The sequence below is a fragment of the Trichoderma camerunense genome (genome assembly GCF_050948025.1).
Source record: "Trichoderma camerunense strain CBS 138272 chromosome Unknown V8C40scaffold_28, whole genome shotgun sequence".
Classification (NCBI taxonomy): Eukaryota; Fungi; Ascomycota; class Sordariomycetes; order Hypocreales; family Hypocreaceae; genus Trichoderma; species Trichoderma camerunense.
In genome coordinates, this window is record NW_028145342.1 from 103,264 (window position 1) to 123,129 (window position 19,866).

At 46.6% G+C, this 19,866-nt stretch overlaps 4 protein-coding genes across 4 annotated transcripts; 3 read left to right on the forward strand and 1 right to left on the reverse strand.

Moving 5' to 3' along the window:
• Window positions 1-163: 163 nt before the first annotated feature.
• Window positions 164-1,033, forward strand: V8C40DRAFT_258512 (uncharacterized protein). Its single transcript, XM_083218739.1, has 2 exons — window positions 164-483; window positions 554-1,033. Exons 1-2 carry the CDS (start codon window positions 369-371, stop codon window positions 742-744), a joined length of 306 nt encoding a protein of 101 aa, XP_083067535.1. The 5' UTR covers window positions 164-368; the 3' UTR covers window positions 745-1,033.
• Window positions 1,034-1,699: 666 nt separating this feature from the next.
• Window positions 1,700-2,603, forward strand: V8C40DRAFT_258516 (uncharacterized protein). Its single transcript, XM_083218740.1, has 2 exons — window positions 1,700-2,433; window positions 2,497-2,603. Exons 1-2 carry the CDS (start codon window positions 1,919-1,921, stop codon window positions 2,501-2,503), a joined length of 522 nt encoding a protein of 173 aa, XP_083067536.1. The 5' UTR covers window positions 1,700-1,918; the 3' UTR covers window positions 2,504-2,603.
• A 4,123-nt stretch (window positions 2,604-6,726) lies between these two features.
• V8C40DRAFT_258526 (ABC transporter) lies at window positions 6,727-12,597 on the forward strand. Its single transcript, XM_083218741.1, has 15 exons — window positions 6,727-7,130; window positions 7,223-7,760; window positions 7,844-8,064; window positions 8,124-8,403; window positions 8,476-8,709; window positions 8,791-9,521; window positions 9,585-9,747; window positions 9,817-10,203; window positions 10,268-10,391; window positions 10,455-10,526; window positions 10,608-10,658; window positions 10,777-10,841; window positions 10,900-11,518; window positions 11,614-12,072; window positions 12,185-12,597. The coding sequence occupies exons 1-15, from the start codon at window positions 6,909-6,911 to the stop codon at window positions 12,402-12,404; spliced, it is 4,386 nt and encodes a 1,461-aa protein (XP_083067537.1). The 5' UTR covers window positions 6,727-6,908; the 3' UTR covers window positions 12,405-12,597.
• Window positions 12,598-12,631: 34 nt separating this feature from the next.
• On the reverse strand, window positions 12,632-17,540 carry V8C40DRAFT_258528 (P-loop containing nucleoside triphosphate hydrolase protein). Its single transcript, XM_083218742.1, has 7 exons — window positions 17,061-17,540; window positions 16,587-16,971; window positions 16,298-16,515; window positions 14,905-16,228; window positions 14,525-14,837; window positions 13,438-14,411; window positions 12,632-13,326 (listed from the first exon to the last, which is right to left on the reverse strand). The coding sequence occupies exons 1-7, from the start codon at window positions 17,367-17,369 to the stop codon at window positions 13,049-13,051; spliced, it is 3,801 nt and encodes a 1,266-aa protein (XP_083067538.1). The 5' UTR covers window positions 17,370-17,540; the 3' UTR covers window positions 12,632-13,048.
• Window positions 17,541-19,866: the final 2,326 nt, after the last annotated feature.

The following is a 19,866-nucleotide window of genomic DNA, read 5'->3' on the forward strand; positions in this document are numbered from 1 at the left end:
CGCAGCTTTCGGGAACTAATGAAGCTAGGGGTTCGTTCCACTTTACCAGAAACTCGGAGGAGAGTCTCCACTAGATGTGATTGGCTCGACCTAATGAATGAGATGGGCTTTAGGTGATGGTGACGTACGAGTACAGAATTGATGGTAATTGCCTTATGGTTCTGAGAAACAAGCTTCTGTGAAGCGGGCTTACTCCCAGTCTCTGACGCATAGCGTGGCGAAACTGCCGACGTTTAAAAAACTTATAAAACCAGAAATCGACATGCCATGTCAACAGCCCTGCTTTGGATCATCCGTAAACAATCCATAATCTCCCATATCAGTACATCTAAGAACTGCCACATCCAAAATAATTCCCCATCGGCGCTATGGAGTGGGCTAAGAAGACATACAACGAGCAATACGAGTCGTGGGTACCGTGGCTAGAGGATATCTATCTTCGATGGTTCACGAAAGACAATAAAGCCAGCTACACGACTAAGAGTGAGTTGGATTCTGCAAACCTTGCATCTAACAGCACATGCATCCAATGCCAACGCTGATATCTGCTCAGGCAACTTGGATAAGGCCAAAGTTACGAACATTGAGCAAGTTGATTCCCTACAAGACGGCGTTAGCGACCTTGCGGGTTCCCAGATTGGCCAGGGTGGTCTCCTGCAATCGGCTGGAGACATGATATCCAAAGATGGTCTGACTCGCGCTGAGCGCCAAGGAAAGAACGACAAGGGCGGATACGTAAATTAATCTGTTCCTAGAGTCAAGACCATTGCTAGGACTGCGGAAGGGTTAGGCTGCCCGCCGCCACCAAAGGCAGTTGGCTACGTTGGTAACCTCATAGGAGTAAGAGAGTAAGAGGAGTGCCCAAAAAGGAGCAAATAAGGAGTCTTGACAAGATTGAACAACATCTTTTCAAGGAGCACGGAATGAATAATATTGGCCTATCTTAATGTTTATTGATCTTTACATTATATAGTTTGTTACGCTAGCTAAGTCACAGGCTATCCTGCCTCAGATGATATATATTTTGCTACTGCTTTGTAGATCCAAACTATATTGTGCTAAAGACATCAACCAATCCAGTATATCCTATGCACCAAATTGTTCAAGATATACAAGAGAAAGCGATGAAGAAGGGTATGCCTCTTTGCCATGAGACATATATGCGACTAGAAAGGCAAGAGAGGTACGGTGCCTTGTCGCGGGTAGTAGACAATGGTATGAAGACACATACCTACTAGTATGTAACATCTCCTCAGAGGTAGACGTCGTTTGTGTATATCTCTGCCTAGATGCACTTTAGCAGCGTGTACCCAACCGTTAAATATGACCCCCTTCACCCACGTAACATCATCGCAGCTAATCAAGTACGCGCGGCAATCGTAATTTCGCCCTGTGGTGATCAATTCTTCAAGCTGGATTCCCGGCTTGCCTCTAGCGCCTGAAGTAGTTGTCCGGGGTCAATAACGACGGAAGAAAACGACCGACATGGGCGATCAAAGTTCAAAGTTGGTTCGTTTTTAAGAGCGCGATAAAAGAGAGGGTCAGTGCCTCGTTCAGGCACAGGAGCATTTTAGGGCGGGCAGGGCGAAGTAGCTGTAGGATCAGCTTCTTCGTGACTCCGCACGCAATACTAATACGTAGTGATGCTAAATGATGACGTCGTTTGTTAGATCCATCGGCCTTGATTAAAGCTCTTCCACCATTGCGTGCGCTCAACACGCGGTTCATAGAGAGGAAAGCCACCCCCGCTTTGTTTTCGTTGCATCCCGGTAGGAACCATTCCCACATCCTCCCATACACCAAGCACCTGTGCAAAGGAAAAAAAATAACCCCCATGGCAACCCACGTTATCCAAGGTCAGAGTTATAACTAGAAACTTACTCGCACCCGTTAGACTGACTGTAAGTACTACAATAAGATGGAGGAACAGCACAGAGACCGCACGTTGTTACAGGATGCAGACCAGACAGCGCAGCCGCGAGCTGATAAAGCTAGAGAGAGAGAAAAAAGTGTTGGCAGAGAAGAGAGCGATCCTGGAGGCGCCGAGACCAATGCAGGATCCAAGTATTTGAGCCCTGATGAAGATGGAGGGAACAATCAGGACGAGCCTGAGAACCCTGACCAAGCTAGGTCAGCATTGCCTCAAACCACCAAGAGTCGGTCCACTGTGCTGGCATGGGAAGGGGAACAGAGATCCCATGATGGCATCTTGACCGAAGAGGGTAAATCTGGGGCAAAGACGGCCTTGAATCAGCAAGAGATTCCGCCTCCACGGCGGCGGCGACGGCAGCAGTTACGGCAGCAGCATGACGAACAGCCGGAGCCAAAGAAAGGGAATGACAATAGTGCACTAAGGTTGCGGCTGGACCTAAACCTCGATATAGAGATTGAACTCAAGGCGAAGATCCACGGAGATATCACTCTGACCCTACTGTGAGTATCCTTTTCTGTGAATAAGCTATCCAAATGTGCTAATATGTCATTAATCTGGCTCAGAAATTAGGTTCAATTTATATTTTGAAGAATCCGGGTTGTACATATTATACCATTCAAGTAATTTAATACTCTACCAACGATTATTTACATGTATGCCATATTTTGGGAACTTAATAAAGTACTGCTGTGCGGCAAATTCAGTGTACTATTATATTAGACCTTTCTACGCAATGCCTCCTAGGCTATTCTAGGCTGTGCCTAAGAATTTCGGACTCCGAAATTGATACGGTGGCGATATTTGGTCGAGTGCGACCGTCAAGGCTCGGATGATCGCTGGGTTAATGCGACTGAACTGAATATCGCATCTTGTAACAGTCCCGTCCTTGGCTGAAATGGCTACTCATTATGACTACGGACATCTCAGGGCTTTTGGGAGCTCCGCAGGCTATGAAGCACTAAGCGGGAGGCCACCGCCATCTACCATTTCACCCTCTGGTGATACGTTGGAACTACCCGGTGCCTACCTGCATAGGTAAATACTGAGGCAGTGCCGGCTGCAAAGGGGAGCGGGTTGCGGCGTCTTAGATATGAAGTATCTAGATATACGAATTTACAGAGGTCTTGGTCGATCTTAGCAGCAATCGCAATAATCAAGACACAGAAATAGCTTAATGAACAGATAAATATTGGTATCTCAGACACACACGGCCCTACCACGCACTTACAATGGCTATCACTGGAAACAATGTGTATGCCATGCACCGATACAACTCCCGTACCCTTCATCGCCGCCTACATAGAACGCTATTCCACCCAACATAGGCATCAAAAAAATCTGCCCGCCATTGAAGTCTTTGAGGTTAGTTTCGACATCTACGTCCTATGTGTCTTGTTAGTAGTTGATATGGAGGCTTGCTTTGCGCGCCGCGACAAAGAGTCGGGGCAGCTTTAGCCAGGGTGTAGAGGAGATTGGGGGTGATACGAAAAGAGAAAAGCAATTGACACCACGCGCCACCACTATATATCAAGACAGAGGGAGAAAAAAGGGAAGGGAACTCTACTGACTCAACGCGTGTAGACCAGCGATCAATATAGCGCTGGCCAGCAGTCAGAGGTGAGGATGTGAAAGGTAAGAGGAAATACTGACATCACACGCCATGACTATATATCACGACAGCGTAAGCCAGGGGCCACTTGAGAGAGGAAGGGGAGAAGAGGGAGGAGAGAATCAGTGTAGTAGATAGATAGGGGGAAGGGTGTTATAAGGTCAGAGGTAGGAAACAAAGAGATGACAAGATGGGGAAGATGAGGGGAAGATAAGGGGTGGGAATCAGGGTTGAGCATTTCGACACTAGGTTCTATGTTAGCTACCCGCCAAACACAGGGATTGGTACACTTGCGGTAAGATTCCAAGTGCCTAGATCCCATCCCATCATCCTCCTGGTCCGAGGTCTCCTGCTTTTAGACTGTAAGCATCACTACACCTTGAAGTAGGTGGAAGCAAACTTACTGGGTAAGAGCCGAATGCCACGAATATTCGCTGCCATTGTCATCGCCATCCAAGTAGTCATTGGCGGTGTGGAAAGATGGTTAGCTGGAGTTGTCGTCGCCGCCATTGTCGATGAAATCCAGGACCATGTTGGCAGTATGGCCGCGTTGGATAGTCTATAACGGATTAGTCTCAAGTATTGCTGAATGAGATCGTCATGTTAGGTATATACATCATGAACCATTTGGGCAAGCCTATTCCTCCCCTCCTTACAATTCATATCGTAGCCGAGACAAAAGATTGCAATGGCGATGTTTAGATCCGTGTTATCGATATACAGGCAAGCGGAGGACAGGAAAACCGAGGGCGAGAAGATGGCGAACACCCACGCGTTGAATTATACAACTGTCTCTTTTTAAGTATCTGCTATTATATCTATATTTTTAGTAACTGCTACTATAGCTACATTTCTCTAGTAACTGATACTATATTTATATTTCTATAGCTACATTTCTCTAGTAACTAATACTATATATATATTTCTATAGCAACTCCTATTATATTATATTTCCATAGTACCTGCTACTATAGGTATATAACTACATCCAGGTGCTGGCTTAATAGGTGGGTATTCCCTTATAAAAGGACTATACTTGATGAGCCAATGGAGTGATTATATTGCTCAATGTACCTACCTACCTGTAGTATGCACTCATTCATTTTGCGGTCGCGCTTCCTCTGATCTCCGCTTGCCAGGCACTTGCCCAGCAGGTAGGCGCGGTGTTTCTACCTGAGGCAGCCGGAATCTGCAGGTACCTCTGAATACATGTCAACCACTGTATCCAAGAACCTAACCAACCTCCTGCATGTGCAAGCACAACTGAGTAATCTGTACCTCTAGTATACTAGGACCGAGAACATCGTCCGGTGAAGAAATTCTGCCGTGTCACAAATGTCAAGTACTACCGATATCTACGTAAAGTTTTCGCGAAGTTTTGTTTTCTCTTCTCCATCCTCTTCTCCATCCCCATCATCAAGACGCTATGCTGCGACCTGTATCAAGAACATCGTCTGTCCGGTGAAGAAATTCTGGCGCGTCACAAATGTCAAGTCCCAAGTCTGCGCACAATTTTCGCAAAGGGGTTTTTTCCCTCTCCCAAGCTATCATTACATTTTGTGCGTACCCTTTCCCATGAACTGTTCAATCAGTGTCGCTAATCGATGCTAGTTAAGCTCTGGACAGCTTGTTTTTTTTCTTTTTTTTTAAAAAAAATAATGTTAATTCACCATGCGTAAGTTTGACGCATCCCACATGCACATGGCCGACCTATTCCTTCGGATCGCTCCCGATGCTTGTTCCTGGATTTGCGATAGCCCCTTTGATCTTATACCTGTTTTGTCCAATCAATGTCTAGTTCCTGTCTGATCTTTGTCTTAGCTCGTGCTGCTGCTCCCGCCCCTTGATGCCAGGCCGTAAGTCGAATGCTGTCCTATATACCTAGCACTTGTGTGCTACGAAAGCTGACAATGCGGTACAAGACCACCCGCTTCTAATGGGTCTGTGTGACCCTGATGTTTTGGGGCTTCCCGCTGTTCTTGGCCTGGTTCTTTTAGGTGTTTTTCGACTATAAAGTCCGGCTTCGTGCTGCGACTGGCGTTTACCCGGCCCCGGCCCCAGCCCCCGCCGCCACTACTAACGTTGCCATCACCGATGGCGGTTCTGCCGGGCGCCTTTTGGCGGATTTTTCTTCGTCCGTCCGTGGGCTTCTTGCCCAAAATGCTGCCCCCCCCCCCCCTCTTGCTGCCGCCGATACTGCCGTGGTGCCCATTGGGGCGGTGATGGCCCCTGTCTGGGAAGTGATGGCCGGGAACCAGGTGAGGCTTGTTGACCTCATGAATTTGATGTTCCCAAACGCTGGCCCCCTGGTGACGTTTGGCGTATGTACTTACTGCGTTTTTATTTATGTATCCTTTGTAATTGTACTAACTGTTTCATAGGCCCAAGCTTCTTATATGTTGTTGTATGGGAGGGCCTAACGCCCTAGACGTTTCTTTGTTGTTTGGCCTGGAGGGTAGTTTTTCTTTTTTTTCGGGATAATATATTGCTTTGTCTGGTCTGGTCTCAATCCATTCGTTTCTCAGATTTCAAGATGAATAGACCGGTAGTGATAATATCAGAACATATGGAGTACCTGCATTGAGAGAGTGGTGATAGTAGCATATACTGCAGCAACATATCACTAGTAGCGGATACTAGAGGAAAGTACGAACTAGTAGCAGGAACTAGATGAAAATGTAAATAGTAGGAGATACTAGAATGCAATACGAATAGTAGCAGATACCGGTATTCACGGGTTCTACCCGAGTTTAGTACTAATAAAATAAGTACTCGGTAAAACAATAAGAGGCCTCCCTTTACATTCTATTCCAAGACTTGAACCTTCACACAGTCGCCGGGTACTGGATAGTCAACTTTAAGTACTGGTCAGTATCCCCTCCTTTGTTCTTACGTTTCAACACATTTCTCCTTCTGTTCTGATCTCAGTCCGATGAGTTTCTCTTTATATACTTTTACGCGTGACCGAAATCCCATGCAGTGATGGTTGTTGCCCCTCCAGCTAGAATAGTAGCGCCGGTGGACCGAAGTACAATTTCGGACTCCGAAATCAGGCGCCACCACAGTGTTATCAGAAGCGCTTATTCGGAATCTATTCTGAGCCTTTTATCTTTGTATAGTTTTTGTATATGCACTTCGTGTATATAAAATGGTAGGTGAATATGCAATTAGACGTCAGGTTCAGGTAGAATTTCGGACTCCGAAATTAAATACTACCGAAGTGGCTGTTAGAAGCCTTAATTCAAGCTCTGTTCCGCATTGTTCTTCGCTTTATAATGACTGTCCTTCATTTTCAACGTCAGATAGATAGACATGTAATTGATCTGGAGTCGACTCTTTCAACACTTCTGCTGAATCAGTCGAGATATGGACCTAATAACAGCGACCTGTCCAAGCGGCGCCGACGCCTCTTTCGGTTCACGAGTGAATGCTGCTTGTCGCGGTTTCGACTTTACGATACAATTTGAAGATATTGTACTAGCTTGCTTACCATCATCATTATTCTTGCTTCTACTTCCATTGCCTGCATGGCAGTTATGGAAGGCGAATCGTTGTGTTAAGAGATCTACATTGTTGTTTGTCAAGCTCGTATGTTTATCCAGTGACTCTTAAATTTACTTCCTCTGCTTTTTTAAATACGCTTCCGGTTCACTCTGACTTATCGGTACCCTTGTGCTCAGGTAACTCTCGGGTGTTTGTTGGCCTACCAAATTGCTTTCCTTGTCTTGAGGGCATCAGGTTCTCATCATGACCGAGCCCCTGCCTCACTCGCAGCAGATATTTTACAGATTCTTACAGTATTCAGCGCCCTTGTCTTGTCCTACATAAACCACTGCCGTTCAATTCGTCCTTCGACAATACTAGTCCTGTATCTATCGGCGCGTACCATAGCAGATATAGTTCGTGTAAGAACATTATGGCTGATCCCAGAAGCGAGAGACTCGAGCATCGTCCTCACGCTGAGCCTTGCTTTTACTCTGATTGCATTGGTCTCAGAGTCAATGGAAAAGGATGATATCCTTATAGGATCAGTTAAAAAGCCAGGTACTCCGGAGCCATTCAGCGGGTTCTGGAAACAAGCCACCTTTGCCTGGCTTGCTACAACTTTTCGCCGCGGCTATACTCAGGTGCTCTCTGTAGAAGATCTTCCAGACTTAGATCCAAAACTCGATAGTGGCATTATTGGAAGGGAATTGGCAAACACTTGGGCCAAAACCAGTATGTCAAAGGACTCCACATTTGGTGTTTTATTACACCATGAAGGAATGACGAACATAAACGCTGACACAGATATTGTCTAGGAGACAAATCTGCGAAATATGCGCTCTTTCGAGTATGCTTGAATGCATACCTTGCGCCTTTCCTATCCGGAGTGTTGCCACGCCTCTGCCTCACTGCATTCACCTTCTGCCAGCCTTTTCTCATCAACTCAATTGTCACTTGGGTTGGCTCTGCGGACGCCTCGATGGCCTTTGGTAAGGGCCTAATAGGAGCTACAGCTCTCACTTACATTGGCATGGCTGTAAGCTATCGCAAGGAAGAATCTGCAGTCATTGGGATTAGAGACTGACCAACACACAGGTATCGACAGCCCTGTATGAGTATCGCACGATCCGTTTTGTAATACGCTTGCGTGGTGGGCTAATCTCTCTCATCCATGGCCAAACCGCCCGCGCCAGGAGCGTGGATCTTGGCAACATCACGGCAATCGCTTTGATGGGGACAGATGTAGAGCGTATCACGGTTGCTTTCAGGTACATCCATGAAGTTTGGGCTTGCTGCATCGATATCGCGATAGCAGTCTACCTTCTAGAGAGGCAGGTCGGTGTGGCTTGCGTCATGCCAGTTGTCATCATCTTGGGTAAGTAAAGATTGCTAAAGATACTATGAAATCCGGAAGACATAACTAATTCTGCATTTCTGCATCATACAGTTTTCATTGGGGCCACTCTTCCGCTCTCTGCTTCTACTAGCACCGCGCAGCGGCTATGGGTGGAAAAAGTGGAAGATCGCCTGCGCCTAACCTCGCACGTTCTAGAGAATATCAAGGCTGTCAAGATGCTGGGACTTTCTGAAAAATTATCGTCTATAATTCAAGGGCTCCGTCACGCCGAAATAGTGGCTTCTGCTGCTTTTCGCAAGCTGTTGATTTGGAGAATTGTGCTCTGTAAGCATTCCCCATTACCTCCATCCAGCAAAGATGGAGGACCCATTACTACATAAACGTAGAATAACTGACCGTAAATAGCCCAATCGCCCACTGATCTTGCCCCAATTGCGACTTTCACTTTATATGTAATTATTGCGTTGATCCGGAAGGACAATTCTCTACTCGCTGCCCAAGCTTTCACATCGTTGTCATTGGTGGCTCTGCTAACGACACCTGTTTTGACGCTTATCCAATCAATACCCGCCGTAATCCAGTGCATGGGATGTTTCGATAGAATGCAAGAATATTGCAGCGTCCCATACGCATCTGACGTTTCTGATTTACAGGTAAATAGCACTGAATCTTTCGGCGGGCCCTCTGTGGACCTTGAGAAGGCATCTATAGGATCACACCCACATGAAGATCTCGTGGAGTTTCACAACCAAAACTTTGGATGGAAAGATGTCAAAAATCCTGTTTTGCGCAACATCGATCTCAGAATCAAGCACGAGGCTTTTACTGCCATCGTGGGTCCCGTCGGCAGCGGAAAGTCAACTCTTCTAGAGAGTATTCTCGGAGAGTCTTTGGCTACCGAAGGTTCCACAAAGAGGAATTTTGCCACGATTGGCTACTGTTCACAGACACCATGGCTTCAGAGCCATACAGTTCGTGAGAATATTATTGGCAACATGGAGTTTGACAAAGATTGGTACAAAACGGTGATCTGGGCATGCGGAATTGAAGAGGATCTATCGCGACTTGCCCAGGGTGATAAAACACCTGTTGGTAGCAACGGGTTAAACTTGAGTGGCGGGCAGAAGCAAAGAATTGTAAGTCCAAGCAAGCGTCTGGCTATTTATTCCTGGGTTCGGACACTAATTGAAACTAAATAGAGCTTGGCACGGGCTTTATACTCACGATGCAGAGTTGTTATTCTTGACGACGTCTTCAGTGGGGTTGATGCTACAGCCACGGAGAAGATCGCTTCACGTTTATTTGAAGCAAACGGGCTCTTTCGAAATATGAGAACCACCGTTGTTTTTACAACACACTCAAGTAAGGAAAAGATTACAACAAAAATGAAATGCACGTGTTTAATCTCTAATGACTCGCTCTTTCTGATAGGCCTCCTCCTTCCATACACAGATCAAATTGTCGTCTTAGCTGACGGTCGGATTTCTGAGAAAGGTGCTCTAAAGGATCTGATAGCTGGCAGTTCTTACATTCAAGCCATGAACGTTAAAACGCCCTCTGCATGCAACGAAGAGATCGTGGCATCGGACGAGCAAGCCTCAATCCGTGGCTTCTCTCATATTCTTGGCGTCGATGAAGAAGAAGAGAGTGTTCCGGACTCAGCTGAGTCAACGCTGAATGAGTTATCAGAGGACGATACTGCTCGTCAAAAGGGTGATTTTTCTGATTACACATACTATCTGAGGGCGACAGGCTTTCCTGTGGCTGTTGGTTTCTTAGGAACTGTCGCTTTCTGGGCCTTCTGTCGCCAGTTCCCAAGTACGTCTCGCGGTGATATGGTTTCTGTTACTCATGAGTTGAGTCATGCTAACTTTATATGTAGCTGTATGGGTCGACTGGTGGACAGCAGCAAATGAACGAAACCCTGAGGCGGGAGTCGGCATGTACCTGGGTGTATACGCATTTCTCGGCGTCATTGGTGTAGTCTTCATGACTTGCGCTTGCTGGTTCGTCGTTCTCTTACTCAGTTTTCACATCACATACATCAATCTGACTGATTACGGGCATAGGCTCATGTTTATTAACATGGTATCAAAATCTTCATTACGGTTACATGAGGACGTTTTAAGCGCGACGTTGAAGTAGGCTGTCCTCTCTATTCGCTGACAACAATATGCTTCCTGTAGCTTAAATCTAGGATGACTAGCTAACAAAGGACATAGAGCACCTTTTCAGTTTTTCCAACTCGTCGACATTGGTAATATTACTAACAGGTAAGATAGTCTTGCAATCTCATTTTTCTCATTAATGGTTGCTCCATTCATAGAACTTGAGCTACTTCTATTCTATTGGTCTTTGCAAACTTCTGACTTTTGATGTTGGATACTTTAGGTTTAGTCGAGACATGGACCTGATCGATATGGATCTCCCCATGCAGGCACTAAATTTCGTTGCTGGTACGTCTTCATCTTCAGTAGTGTTCCTAATGTTAGGTCTAACTGTGTGGTGGGATAGCAACTGGTACCTGTACAGCTCAGATCGTTATCCTAGCTGTATATGCCAAATATTTGGCAATCACCATCCCTTTTGTCGCTGGCCTTGTCTACATTACGCAAAAATTTTATCTTAGGACTTCACGACAGTTGCGTCTTCTGGATATTGAAGCAAAGGCGCCTCTATATACTCACTTCTTAGAACTCGTGAGCGGAGCGGTGACAGTTCGAGCCTTCGGCTGGCAGGCCGCTTTCGACGATGTGTGTGTATCATTGCTCAACTTCTCTCAGCGACCTGTCTATCTGCTTAATTGCATCCAGCAATGCCTTCAGTTCTTCTTAGACATGATGGTGGCAGTAGTGACTATTTCCCTAATGGCCATGGTTGTTTTTATGCGCGATTCGTTCGATCCGGGATCTGTCGGTGTTGCATTAGTCATGGTCATGACTTTTAACAGCAATTTGATGCTTCTTATTCGATTCTGGACTCTTATGGAAACTTCAATAGGCGCAATTTCGCGAATCAAGAGCTATGTGGCCACCACGAAGCCAGAAGAGATTGCTGAAGACATGCAGTCATTGCCTGCTGAATGGCCTTCCACCGGATCTATTAAACTTTCCCAGCTCGAAGCGGGTCACTCGTAAGTTTATTCAGGACATGTTGTCTACACGGGATATTTTCCAAGGGGGCAGATCCAACGGTATATTGGTTGGGATGCTAATCTATGCCGCACAGGATGACTTCGGCTCCCGTCTTAAAAAGTCTTACAATGTCCATCAACCCTGGAGAGAAAATTGCTATTTGTGGCCCATCAGGTAGTGGGAAAACAACATTAGCTCTTTCTCTTCTTCGAATGGTCGAAATTCAGCAAGGGAGCATCGAGATTGATGGAGTCGATCTGTCAATGCATAGCCGCTCCGAAATTCGGCAGAGACTGAACGTTGTCACGCAGGAACCGTTCATCATGCCTCGAGACGTCCGTTTCAACATTGACCCGCTCCAAAATGCATCAGATGAGTCTATGATTGCAGCATTGCAGAGATTAGGACTCTGGGAGTTGATGAAAAGCGAAGGCGGCCTCGATATGCCATTGAAGACTACTTCCTGGTCTGCTGGCCAAAGGCAGCTTCTATGCTTAGCGCGTGCCATGGTGCGGAGGGGAAAAGTACTTATACTTGATGAAGCTACTAGCAGGTAAGGTCTTCTCTACGCGAAGGCGGCGTGCTCTTTCCACGCATCGGATGGCAACCTGCTCCGTTGGATATATATTGAGAAACGATTCTAACTGCTGTCTACGAATTTATAGTGTTGATAACGCTACCGAAGAAACGATACAAGACATCATAGAGTCGGAGTTTGCAACTCATACAGTGTTATCAGTTTTACATCGGCTACGATACATTCACCGCTATGATCGAGTGGCCGTGCTCGATGCGGGTGTCTTGGTCGAATTCGATACTCCAACAGCCTTATTGTCTCGAAATTCGAGATTCGCCGAACTGTATCATTCTGGAAATCACACATAGATAATAGTGGATAGATAGTGGTAAGAAAATTGCTCACTGCTGGTATTGGGTCACTTGTTCCGCCGGTTTCGAGTCATACGCGGGTAGAATAGTACGATATATCAGCATTACGGCAGTTAAAAATTATGTGCCGGAGAATGGAGCGTAAATATATATAAGAGTGTTAGAAATAGACATCCATTAACTTTCGTCGTATTTTCCTCTCCAGTAATACTCCACAAATCACGGTTAGAATATTGCTAGGGTGGAGGTCAATAGCTCTTTTTATTATATATATATATATATATCAACAAGGTGACGCTATATGCTTCCTTCAGCCGCGCTCACTTTACTGGCGCGATATCTTCGTCTCTAACGTCTTGTATAAGCCAGGATGGAGAATTTGCATTGCCTACCTAGTGAAGACAATGTTTCTCTTACGTCACCTGTAAATATGAAATAGGTTCTATCCTTCCTAGGTGATTTCTACCATCAGTCACATGTGGTTTATCCTGGTGTTTGACGGAGAGTCTTCTTGATCGAAGATCTTGATGTGCCCGGGCTGCGGCGGCCAATTTGACGATAGAAATGTAGGCATAATTTCTTCTTAAAAGAAATTGACACCAGGCTCATTTTGGAACAAATAGCTCTGGCTGTGAAATAAGTCAGCGCCTGTTATGTTTCCGCGCCACAGCCAATGCAGAGCGTATTGCTCCCTCTCCGTCTCGAGCAATAGCTTGGTAAAAGTGGCTATCCTGCTGGCGTAGCAGGTCTTCTGGTACGCCACTTTCAACAATCCGTCCAGCATCCACTGTGATGATGCGGTCCATCCATGCGAGCGTGGCAGCACGATGAGCAACGGATACCACAGTTGTCTCGGCAGGTAAAGCTTCCAGCGCGTCCTGAAGGGCTGCTTCAGCCGTGAAATCAACGTTTGCCGAAGCTATTCCAAGAAATTTCATGTCAGTTTCGCATGTTTAGGGTCTATTTATGTCTGCTCATGGATATATAATAGACGGTAATAGAGGGGGGGGACTTTGATGTAATCACTCACCTTCATCAACCAGCAAAATATGAGGCTGCATTAATAGCACACGAGCTGCGCAAAGAAGTTGGCGCTGTCCAGCCGAAATGTCCGACGCCTCAGAGGTGAGTTCTTTGGATAACTCTTCTGTTGAGCCGATCAATGATGGACTCAGCTGACATATCTTCAGTGTCTCGAGAAGTTTCTCGTCACTGTGGCGGCCAGCGGGGTCCAAGTTCTCGCGAAAAGTGCCTTTGAATAATAGAGGCTGTTGCGATAGGGTACACACAAGATCCGTTCTTAGCTTCTGGGGGTCCAGTTGCGATATGTCGGCACCACCTATCAAGATACTGCCACTGGTTACATCCACAAGCCGTGCCAATGCAGATATCAGTGTCGACTTTCCACTGCCTGTTCGGCCAATGATGCCCACCCTTTCACCTCGAGAAAGCACTAGGTTGACACTATCAAGAGCAGGATTTTGCCGTCTTTTGTAAATAACAGAGACGTTTTTGTACTCAATCGAGTTGAAGTCGACCGGAGGTTTGGGTGCTGCATCATTTGAGTGGTTTGACTCCCGCGGAATACCTTCATAATATTTCTTCAGCCGTTCGATGGAGTTCATTTCAATCTGTAGTTCAGTAATGGACCAGGTGAAGAGGTAAATGCTTTGAGAAATGGCTGTAGCATTACTGAGAGCCAAGCCAGCCTGTGTACCGGAGAGGCCAACGCTGCTGTCTTGGTCGGTGTACACCACAAGCATGGCAGTAACCAAGAGAAGCAATATCGTAGACAACTCAGCGCGAAAAGTTACCCAAGTATCAAGAGATTTTCGACAGATCACGGCCGACATGTAGGTATCAAGCGCTCGATCATGTTTTCTGCTTATGAAGTCGCGTGCTCCAAAAGCTCGGATGGAGCTCATACCTCGAAGTGCTTCACTGACGATACTGAGGACTGGTGAATGCAGGATAGAAGCCGATCGTTGCACCTCTCTCGCAGCACTGTAATTATATATCAGTTAGCAAAGAGCAAATGGACATTGCCCCGGCGACTCATTTCCGGGATTCGTAGAGACACTGTCGCATGGAGAGAATGGGTAATGAAATGAACATACACAGCAAATTGTAGCTGATACCAGCCTGCGATCATCACAGACGGAATGGCGGCAGCCAGGGTGATGGGGGCAGCGGCTGCCACAAGGGCAATGGCTGCAATCAGTGCACTTCCAGCGGCAATGATACCATCAACAGAATTCATGATGAACACATCCATCGACATAACGTCATGCGTGAACCTATTCAAGATTCTGCCAACGGGTTGACGAGAAAAATAGGCAATCGGAGCGCTGAGGACGTTGTCTACAATGGTGCTGTGGATGGTGTCGCTCGCACGAAGACTCGAAAAGACCAATACGATGCCAAGAAGAGCTGAAAGCCCGTTAGCTTAAGTTGAGGGACATGAAAACTTGGTAGTACTAGTAGTACAGTTACTTACCCGCAATGAAACCAGGAGAGACGGTCAGGCCTATAAAGGCTCCAAGATATTGGCTTCCTTGAAGATGGAACGCGTCGTCGATCCACCAAACGAACCAATACGATGACATTGTCTTGGCACCCGTCAAGAGGCAGACCAATGCACCAATTGCTATAACGTCAAGAAGACCGCCAGCACAAGCAGCATAGAATTTCAGTGCAGCGAAGCTCACGGTACCCTCGGCCCGGTCTTCTTCTTCAAAGACGTCCTCGTCTGTAGAAGATGATTCGCCCACGCTGGTTACTGTTACTTCAGGCGGAGCCTTACCATCTGTGCTGAGGTTCTCCTCGCTTTCGTCACTGAAATCAGAGTCGCTATCGGCCGTATCGGCGGATTGCAGATATTTTTCGCATAGCTCGGTAGTAGCTGCAAATTCGCTACTCGTGCCAGCCCAGGCGATCTTTTTGTCTTCAATAACAACAACATTGTCGCACCTGGGAATATAAGAGTGATGTAAAGTCACCAGGACCACAGTCTTTTCTAGGGCTCGGATAGTATCGAATAGCAATGCCCGGGTTTTGGCATCGACAGCGGCAAAAGGATCATCAAGGAGCAGTATGTCGGATTCCGAATAGAGGGCCCTTGCTAATGCGATTCGCGCACGTTGACCACCACTGAGGTTGTTCCCTGATTCGCCAATAGATGTATTGTCTCTTGGGAAATCTTGATACAAGCCACAGGCACTCATGACGGTATGGTAGCGAGCAGCATCAAAGGGGGCCGCAAATACGATGTTTTCCTGCAAGGTACCGGAGAAAACCCAGGCATCTTGGGAAGAGTAGGACACAGATCCTTGAACGCTGCATGATCCCGACGTCGTGGTGACATCCCCAAGAATAGCCCGCAAAAATGTTGACTTTCCAGATCCAGTAGGCCCCACGACAATGGTCAGTTTGCGGGAAGGAAGAGTGAGATCTCCTACTTCGAGACCAGTACTGGCTGATGAGGAGTTGGGATCAGAAACTGGGTGCGAGAAGGAGGCCTCTTTGAAGGTAACCAACGCCTCTTGTTCACTATTTGTGTCCTCAGCCAACTCCGATTCGTCTGCCGTTAAGAATACTTGTACCCTGCTAAAGCTTGGCCAAGTAGCAAACTGTCTAGTAAAGGCCAAAGAGGCGTTGGATATTGGCTGATACAACATCCCAAAATACGTCAATGCAGGGAATACGACTGCTGCCGTCAGTTCGTGGCCCATGAGGAAGTAGGCTAGGAACGCCACGCCAGCAGCAAAGCCACTCACAGCTTGGTTAATAGCTGTGAAGTACCCGAAGCAAAGAACGAGATACTAAGAGTTGGATGAGTCAGTAAAGTCCAGCCTTTGGTAACGGTGCTCAAGAAAGGGGTATAAGCTTACGTTCCGCAGTGCTCCAGCCTGCTTGGCCCGAAACTGGCTAATTCGGTTCCTGAATACCATTTCATAGCCAAGAGCCTTGACGCTGCCGATGCCATAGAGAAGTTCCCGTAACGCACCAAGACGCCCGTCATTAGTCATGATATAGGCCCTTTGGGAATTTCGCATCCCTTTATTTGCCCAAGATTGAGATATAAATACCACCAACACAAGTGCAAATCCTAAGTAGAAAAGAATTTAGTCAAAAACGCACAACAGGAAGCTCGTCAATAAGGAATAAATTATGACTTACCAAAAAGTGCGGTTGGTCCCATGATGGTCACAGTGAGGGCACCAATACCAACGATTTGCAAGGGCGCACTCCATACGTCGTGGACCTTTAGCATATAGTTTGCCAGGTTGTCGGCATCAACGGAGCTCATATTAATGATACGCTCAGGAGGATACTCAACGCGGGCTTGTGGTGATAGCTTGATGCTCTTTTCGAATATAGCCGCACGGAGCATCAGCTCCATCCACGCGTAATGAACCCTGCATAATTGATCTTTTGCGCGACCAAATACTGTGGCAGCCAAGGTCACAATTACTAGACCCCAGGCGAGCGGCGCATCATGAGGCTTCTCTAAGAGCTTGTGAAGCAATAGAGGCGATCCTATGGTAGCCGCTGCAGATAATGCCTGGATGAGATGAAATTAGTGACTGGAATTCTTCAAGCGGGGTTTGGGGTTACCGAAATCAGGTGTTTACAAGACAAGACAATACAAACCTCCAAAATTGCTCCGCAGAAGAGCATGCCTCCCGTTTCCTTTTGCATCAAAAAGCTCAGTGCTGCTGCTGGGCGCTTCGCATATAGCGGCGCAGCTACACCGCGTAAATGAGCCGAAGCGCAAGAGAAGACGGGAAGCCATCCATCCTCCAGAGTTTTTGCCTTGCACACTCGCGATACCAGTCGGCCGATCCACAGCTGGACAGGGGAGATGCTGTAAAGCAGCGGATCAGTAGCGACACTCTCGCCAGGCACAGGACCTTGGAGATTCAAGTCGTCTCTCTTAGGCGCCTGGCCTTGAGTCGCCATGATAAGAGACTTGTGCCAAAATCTGGTGTTTACAGAGCGTCAATGATGTTGACGGCACCAGCGAAGACAAAAGGCGCTAACCAGCTGCTGTTTAATGAAACTGGTTAAAAGGCTCGATCTTGGATATTACTTTGTTTAAGGAAAGAATGAATCCTACGGCTAAAAAATGACTGCAGATGAAAGACACCCTCAGGGTACTTTGTGCTACATTACTGCGACTCAAATCTATCTTGAACGAACCAACACGAACCAACGAACCGACGAACCAACAGATCAACAAAGCTCCAAGGTTGTCCTCGGAGTGGGCCGCATCGGAATCCGTAAAAATTGGGGCGAGTTTGCTACAAAAGGACCTACCAGGATCACCCCTGAAGAGGGAGACGCCACACTAGACACACGCCAACTACGAGTATGCTTATCTGACCAAGGTTCAGCTGCATGGTCGCTTGCCGCCGAATGCCTGGTAGGTAGGGACAGCTTACCCTACAAGAAATGAGGTCGTTTATTTTATACATGTGTTATACATGTGTATTAGTTTCTACGATATAGAAACCCTCTATGGTCAGATTTTGATAGTTATTTATCTATTGATTCATTTTTATTTAATTCCAATTCCACGAAAGACAGAAGAAACCCTGTCAGAAGAAAAGTTGGTGTTGCCTGGGATTTTCCTCCGAGAGTATGGTGTAAGCATAGCCGCTATAACCGCACATCGTCATCCTCATACACGGGTAGTTTAGACGTGAACTACAGGCTATGGACTTGTTTCGCAGCTTCAAACGGAATCCCATCACTCAAGGAGATTAAAATCCAGAAGGATCATCGGCAACCACTTTTATTTAATTACACGAGGAAGCCCTGCCTTGCGGCTCACAGATTTCGTTATCCTTGCACTTCATGCCGCATGCCGCATCAGATGTAAGCAGCATTGACGGTGTCCGTCAGTGGATGAGCTGCCACACTTGCGGTACTTGGGAATAGATCCGGATTGCATCCCGGGGTTCTTTATATGGGGTCGAATCTGATGTAGTATGCTTTATGGAGAGTATGGACAGGGATGCCATCGGAAGAAAAGAGTAGATCCATGCACCAGCTTGAAAGAGGCGTGGGCACGGCTCTTCCAAGCCGGACTCCGGAACCCTGAACGTAGAGCCAAAGGAGCAGTAGTTGGTAAGCCGGTAACCAATCATGTCTGTACCAATACGGATGACTATAAGCTCCGGAGGAGCCCATGTACTCGTATGTGTCCGTTACTTTATCAGATATGATGGGCATATCCCAATTTTCAAACAGGCCCATGATGGGTACTACTAACCGAAGCTATTATGGAACCCGGCATCCGGCGTAGTAAATTCATTCACTTTATATCGTTCCATTCAAATAACAAAAGGCGCGGACCGAACTCAGAAAGGTCCCCGGGAATCCGGAGGAGGTGTCTTCCGGTTGGACCGAGGCGTAGATAGCTCCGGTATCCAATGTTAGCAAATTTCCTATGGAGATTGCCTCTACAGATCCTTCAGTATTAGTTTATTAGAAAAGTCAGTTTTCTTTAAAATGTAAAATGAGTTTTATGCCTTCTCTTTGGATGATAAGTTGTGCAACCGCGACTAGAGCATTGCAAAATATTTCTCGCCGAACTTTGACCTGTACCAAAAGCTGACAAAAGCACACACGTCTAGAGTTTGAGAAAAAGATTCAACCAGAATGTTTTCAACAATACCAGACAACACTGCAGCTTTGGCGTCGGATCTCTGCATCAACAGCCTTTTCACTGTCGTTGCAGCGCAATATGGCAACAATCTTGCCATTAACTTCGAAAATGTGGATAGATTGACCTATAGACAGGTAAGTAAATATGTTGACCTCCTCGCTGACGAACTCAAATATCATATTTCGCATGGACAACTCGTCGCCGTCCTTCTTCCACGATCACCGGCCCAAGTGATTGCCATCCTAGCCATTCTCAAACTGGGCGCTATTTATGTTCCAATCAATCCAGAGCTACCCAAAGCCCGGATTGGGAGCTTGATATCCTCGGTGCTGATTGAAATTGCCATTTGCCTTGCGGCCACTGAACATCAATTGCCGCACAAAGTACTGCCATTGACACTCAGCGGCAAATATGGGCATGAATCCAAGCTGAAGTTCCCCAGCAGCCATCGGGACACAAAGAATCGGCTGCGAATCACAACAGACGACCTTGCAACGGTTCTGTTTACTTCGGGTAGCACAGGACAGCCCAAGGCCGTCAAGCTAACACACAAGAATTTGATTCCACAAGTCAAATTCTTGGCGAGAGAGTTGGGTCTTGATAGTTCAAGATCAGTATTCCAGTTCTCATCTTGTTCTTTTGATGTTCATCTCCTTGACATTCTATCGGCTCTCCTCTCAGGAGCACAGCTCCATCAAGCGTCGCAGAGCGCTATTTTATCAGATCTTGAAGGACAAATTATGAGCTTCAACTCAGACACTATTCAATTAACCCCGAGTGTGATCT

What these genes read in the sequence shown, in the direction of transcription:
- V8C40DRAFT_258512 (XM_083218739.1), top strand. Translation starts at nt 369, where the DNA reads ATGGAGTGGGCTAAGAAGACATACAACGAGCAATACGAGTCGTGGGTA. An exon ending in AGCCAGCTACACGACTAAGA is followed by an intron (nt 484 to 553) that starts GTGAGTTGGATT and finishes ATATCTGCTCAG; the next exon opens with GCAACTTGGATAAGGCCAAA.
- V8C40DRAFT_258516 (XM_083218740.1), top strand. Translation starts at nt 1,919, where the DNA reads ATGGAGGAACAGCACAGAGACCGCACGTTGTTACAGGATGCAGACCAG.
- V8C40DRAFT_258526 (XM_083218741.1), top strand. Translation starts at nt 6,909, where the DNA reads ATGGACCTAATAACAGCGACCTGTCCAAGCGGCGCCGACGCCTCTTTC. An exon ending in TCACTTACATTGGCATGGCT is followed by an intron (nt 8,065 to 8,123) that starts GTAAGCTATCGC and finishes ACCAACACACAG; the next exon opens with GTATCGACAGCCCTGTATGA. An exon ending in CTTGATGAAGCTACTAGCAG is followed by an intron (nt 12,073 to 12,184) that starts GTAAGGTCTTCT and finishes ACGAATTTATAG; the next exon opens with TGTTGATAACGCTACCGAAG.
- V8C40DRAFT_258528 (XM_083218742.1), bottom strand. Translation starts at nt 17,369, where the DNA reads ATGGCGACTCAAGGCCAGGCGCCTAAGAGAGACGACTTGAATCTCCAA. An exon ending in GGGACCAACCGCACTTTTTG is followed by an intron (nt 16,516 to 16,586) that starts GTAAGTCATAAT and finishes TTTTCTACTTAG; the next exon opens with GATTTGCACTTGTGTTGGTG. An exon ending in TATTTTGCTGGTTGATGAAG is followed by an intron (nt 13,327 to 13,437) that starts GTGAGTGATTAC and finishes TTCTTGGAATAG; the next exon opens with CTTCGGCAAACGTTGATTTC.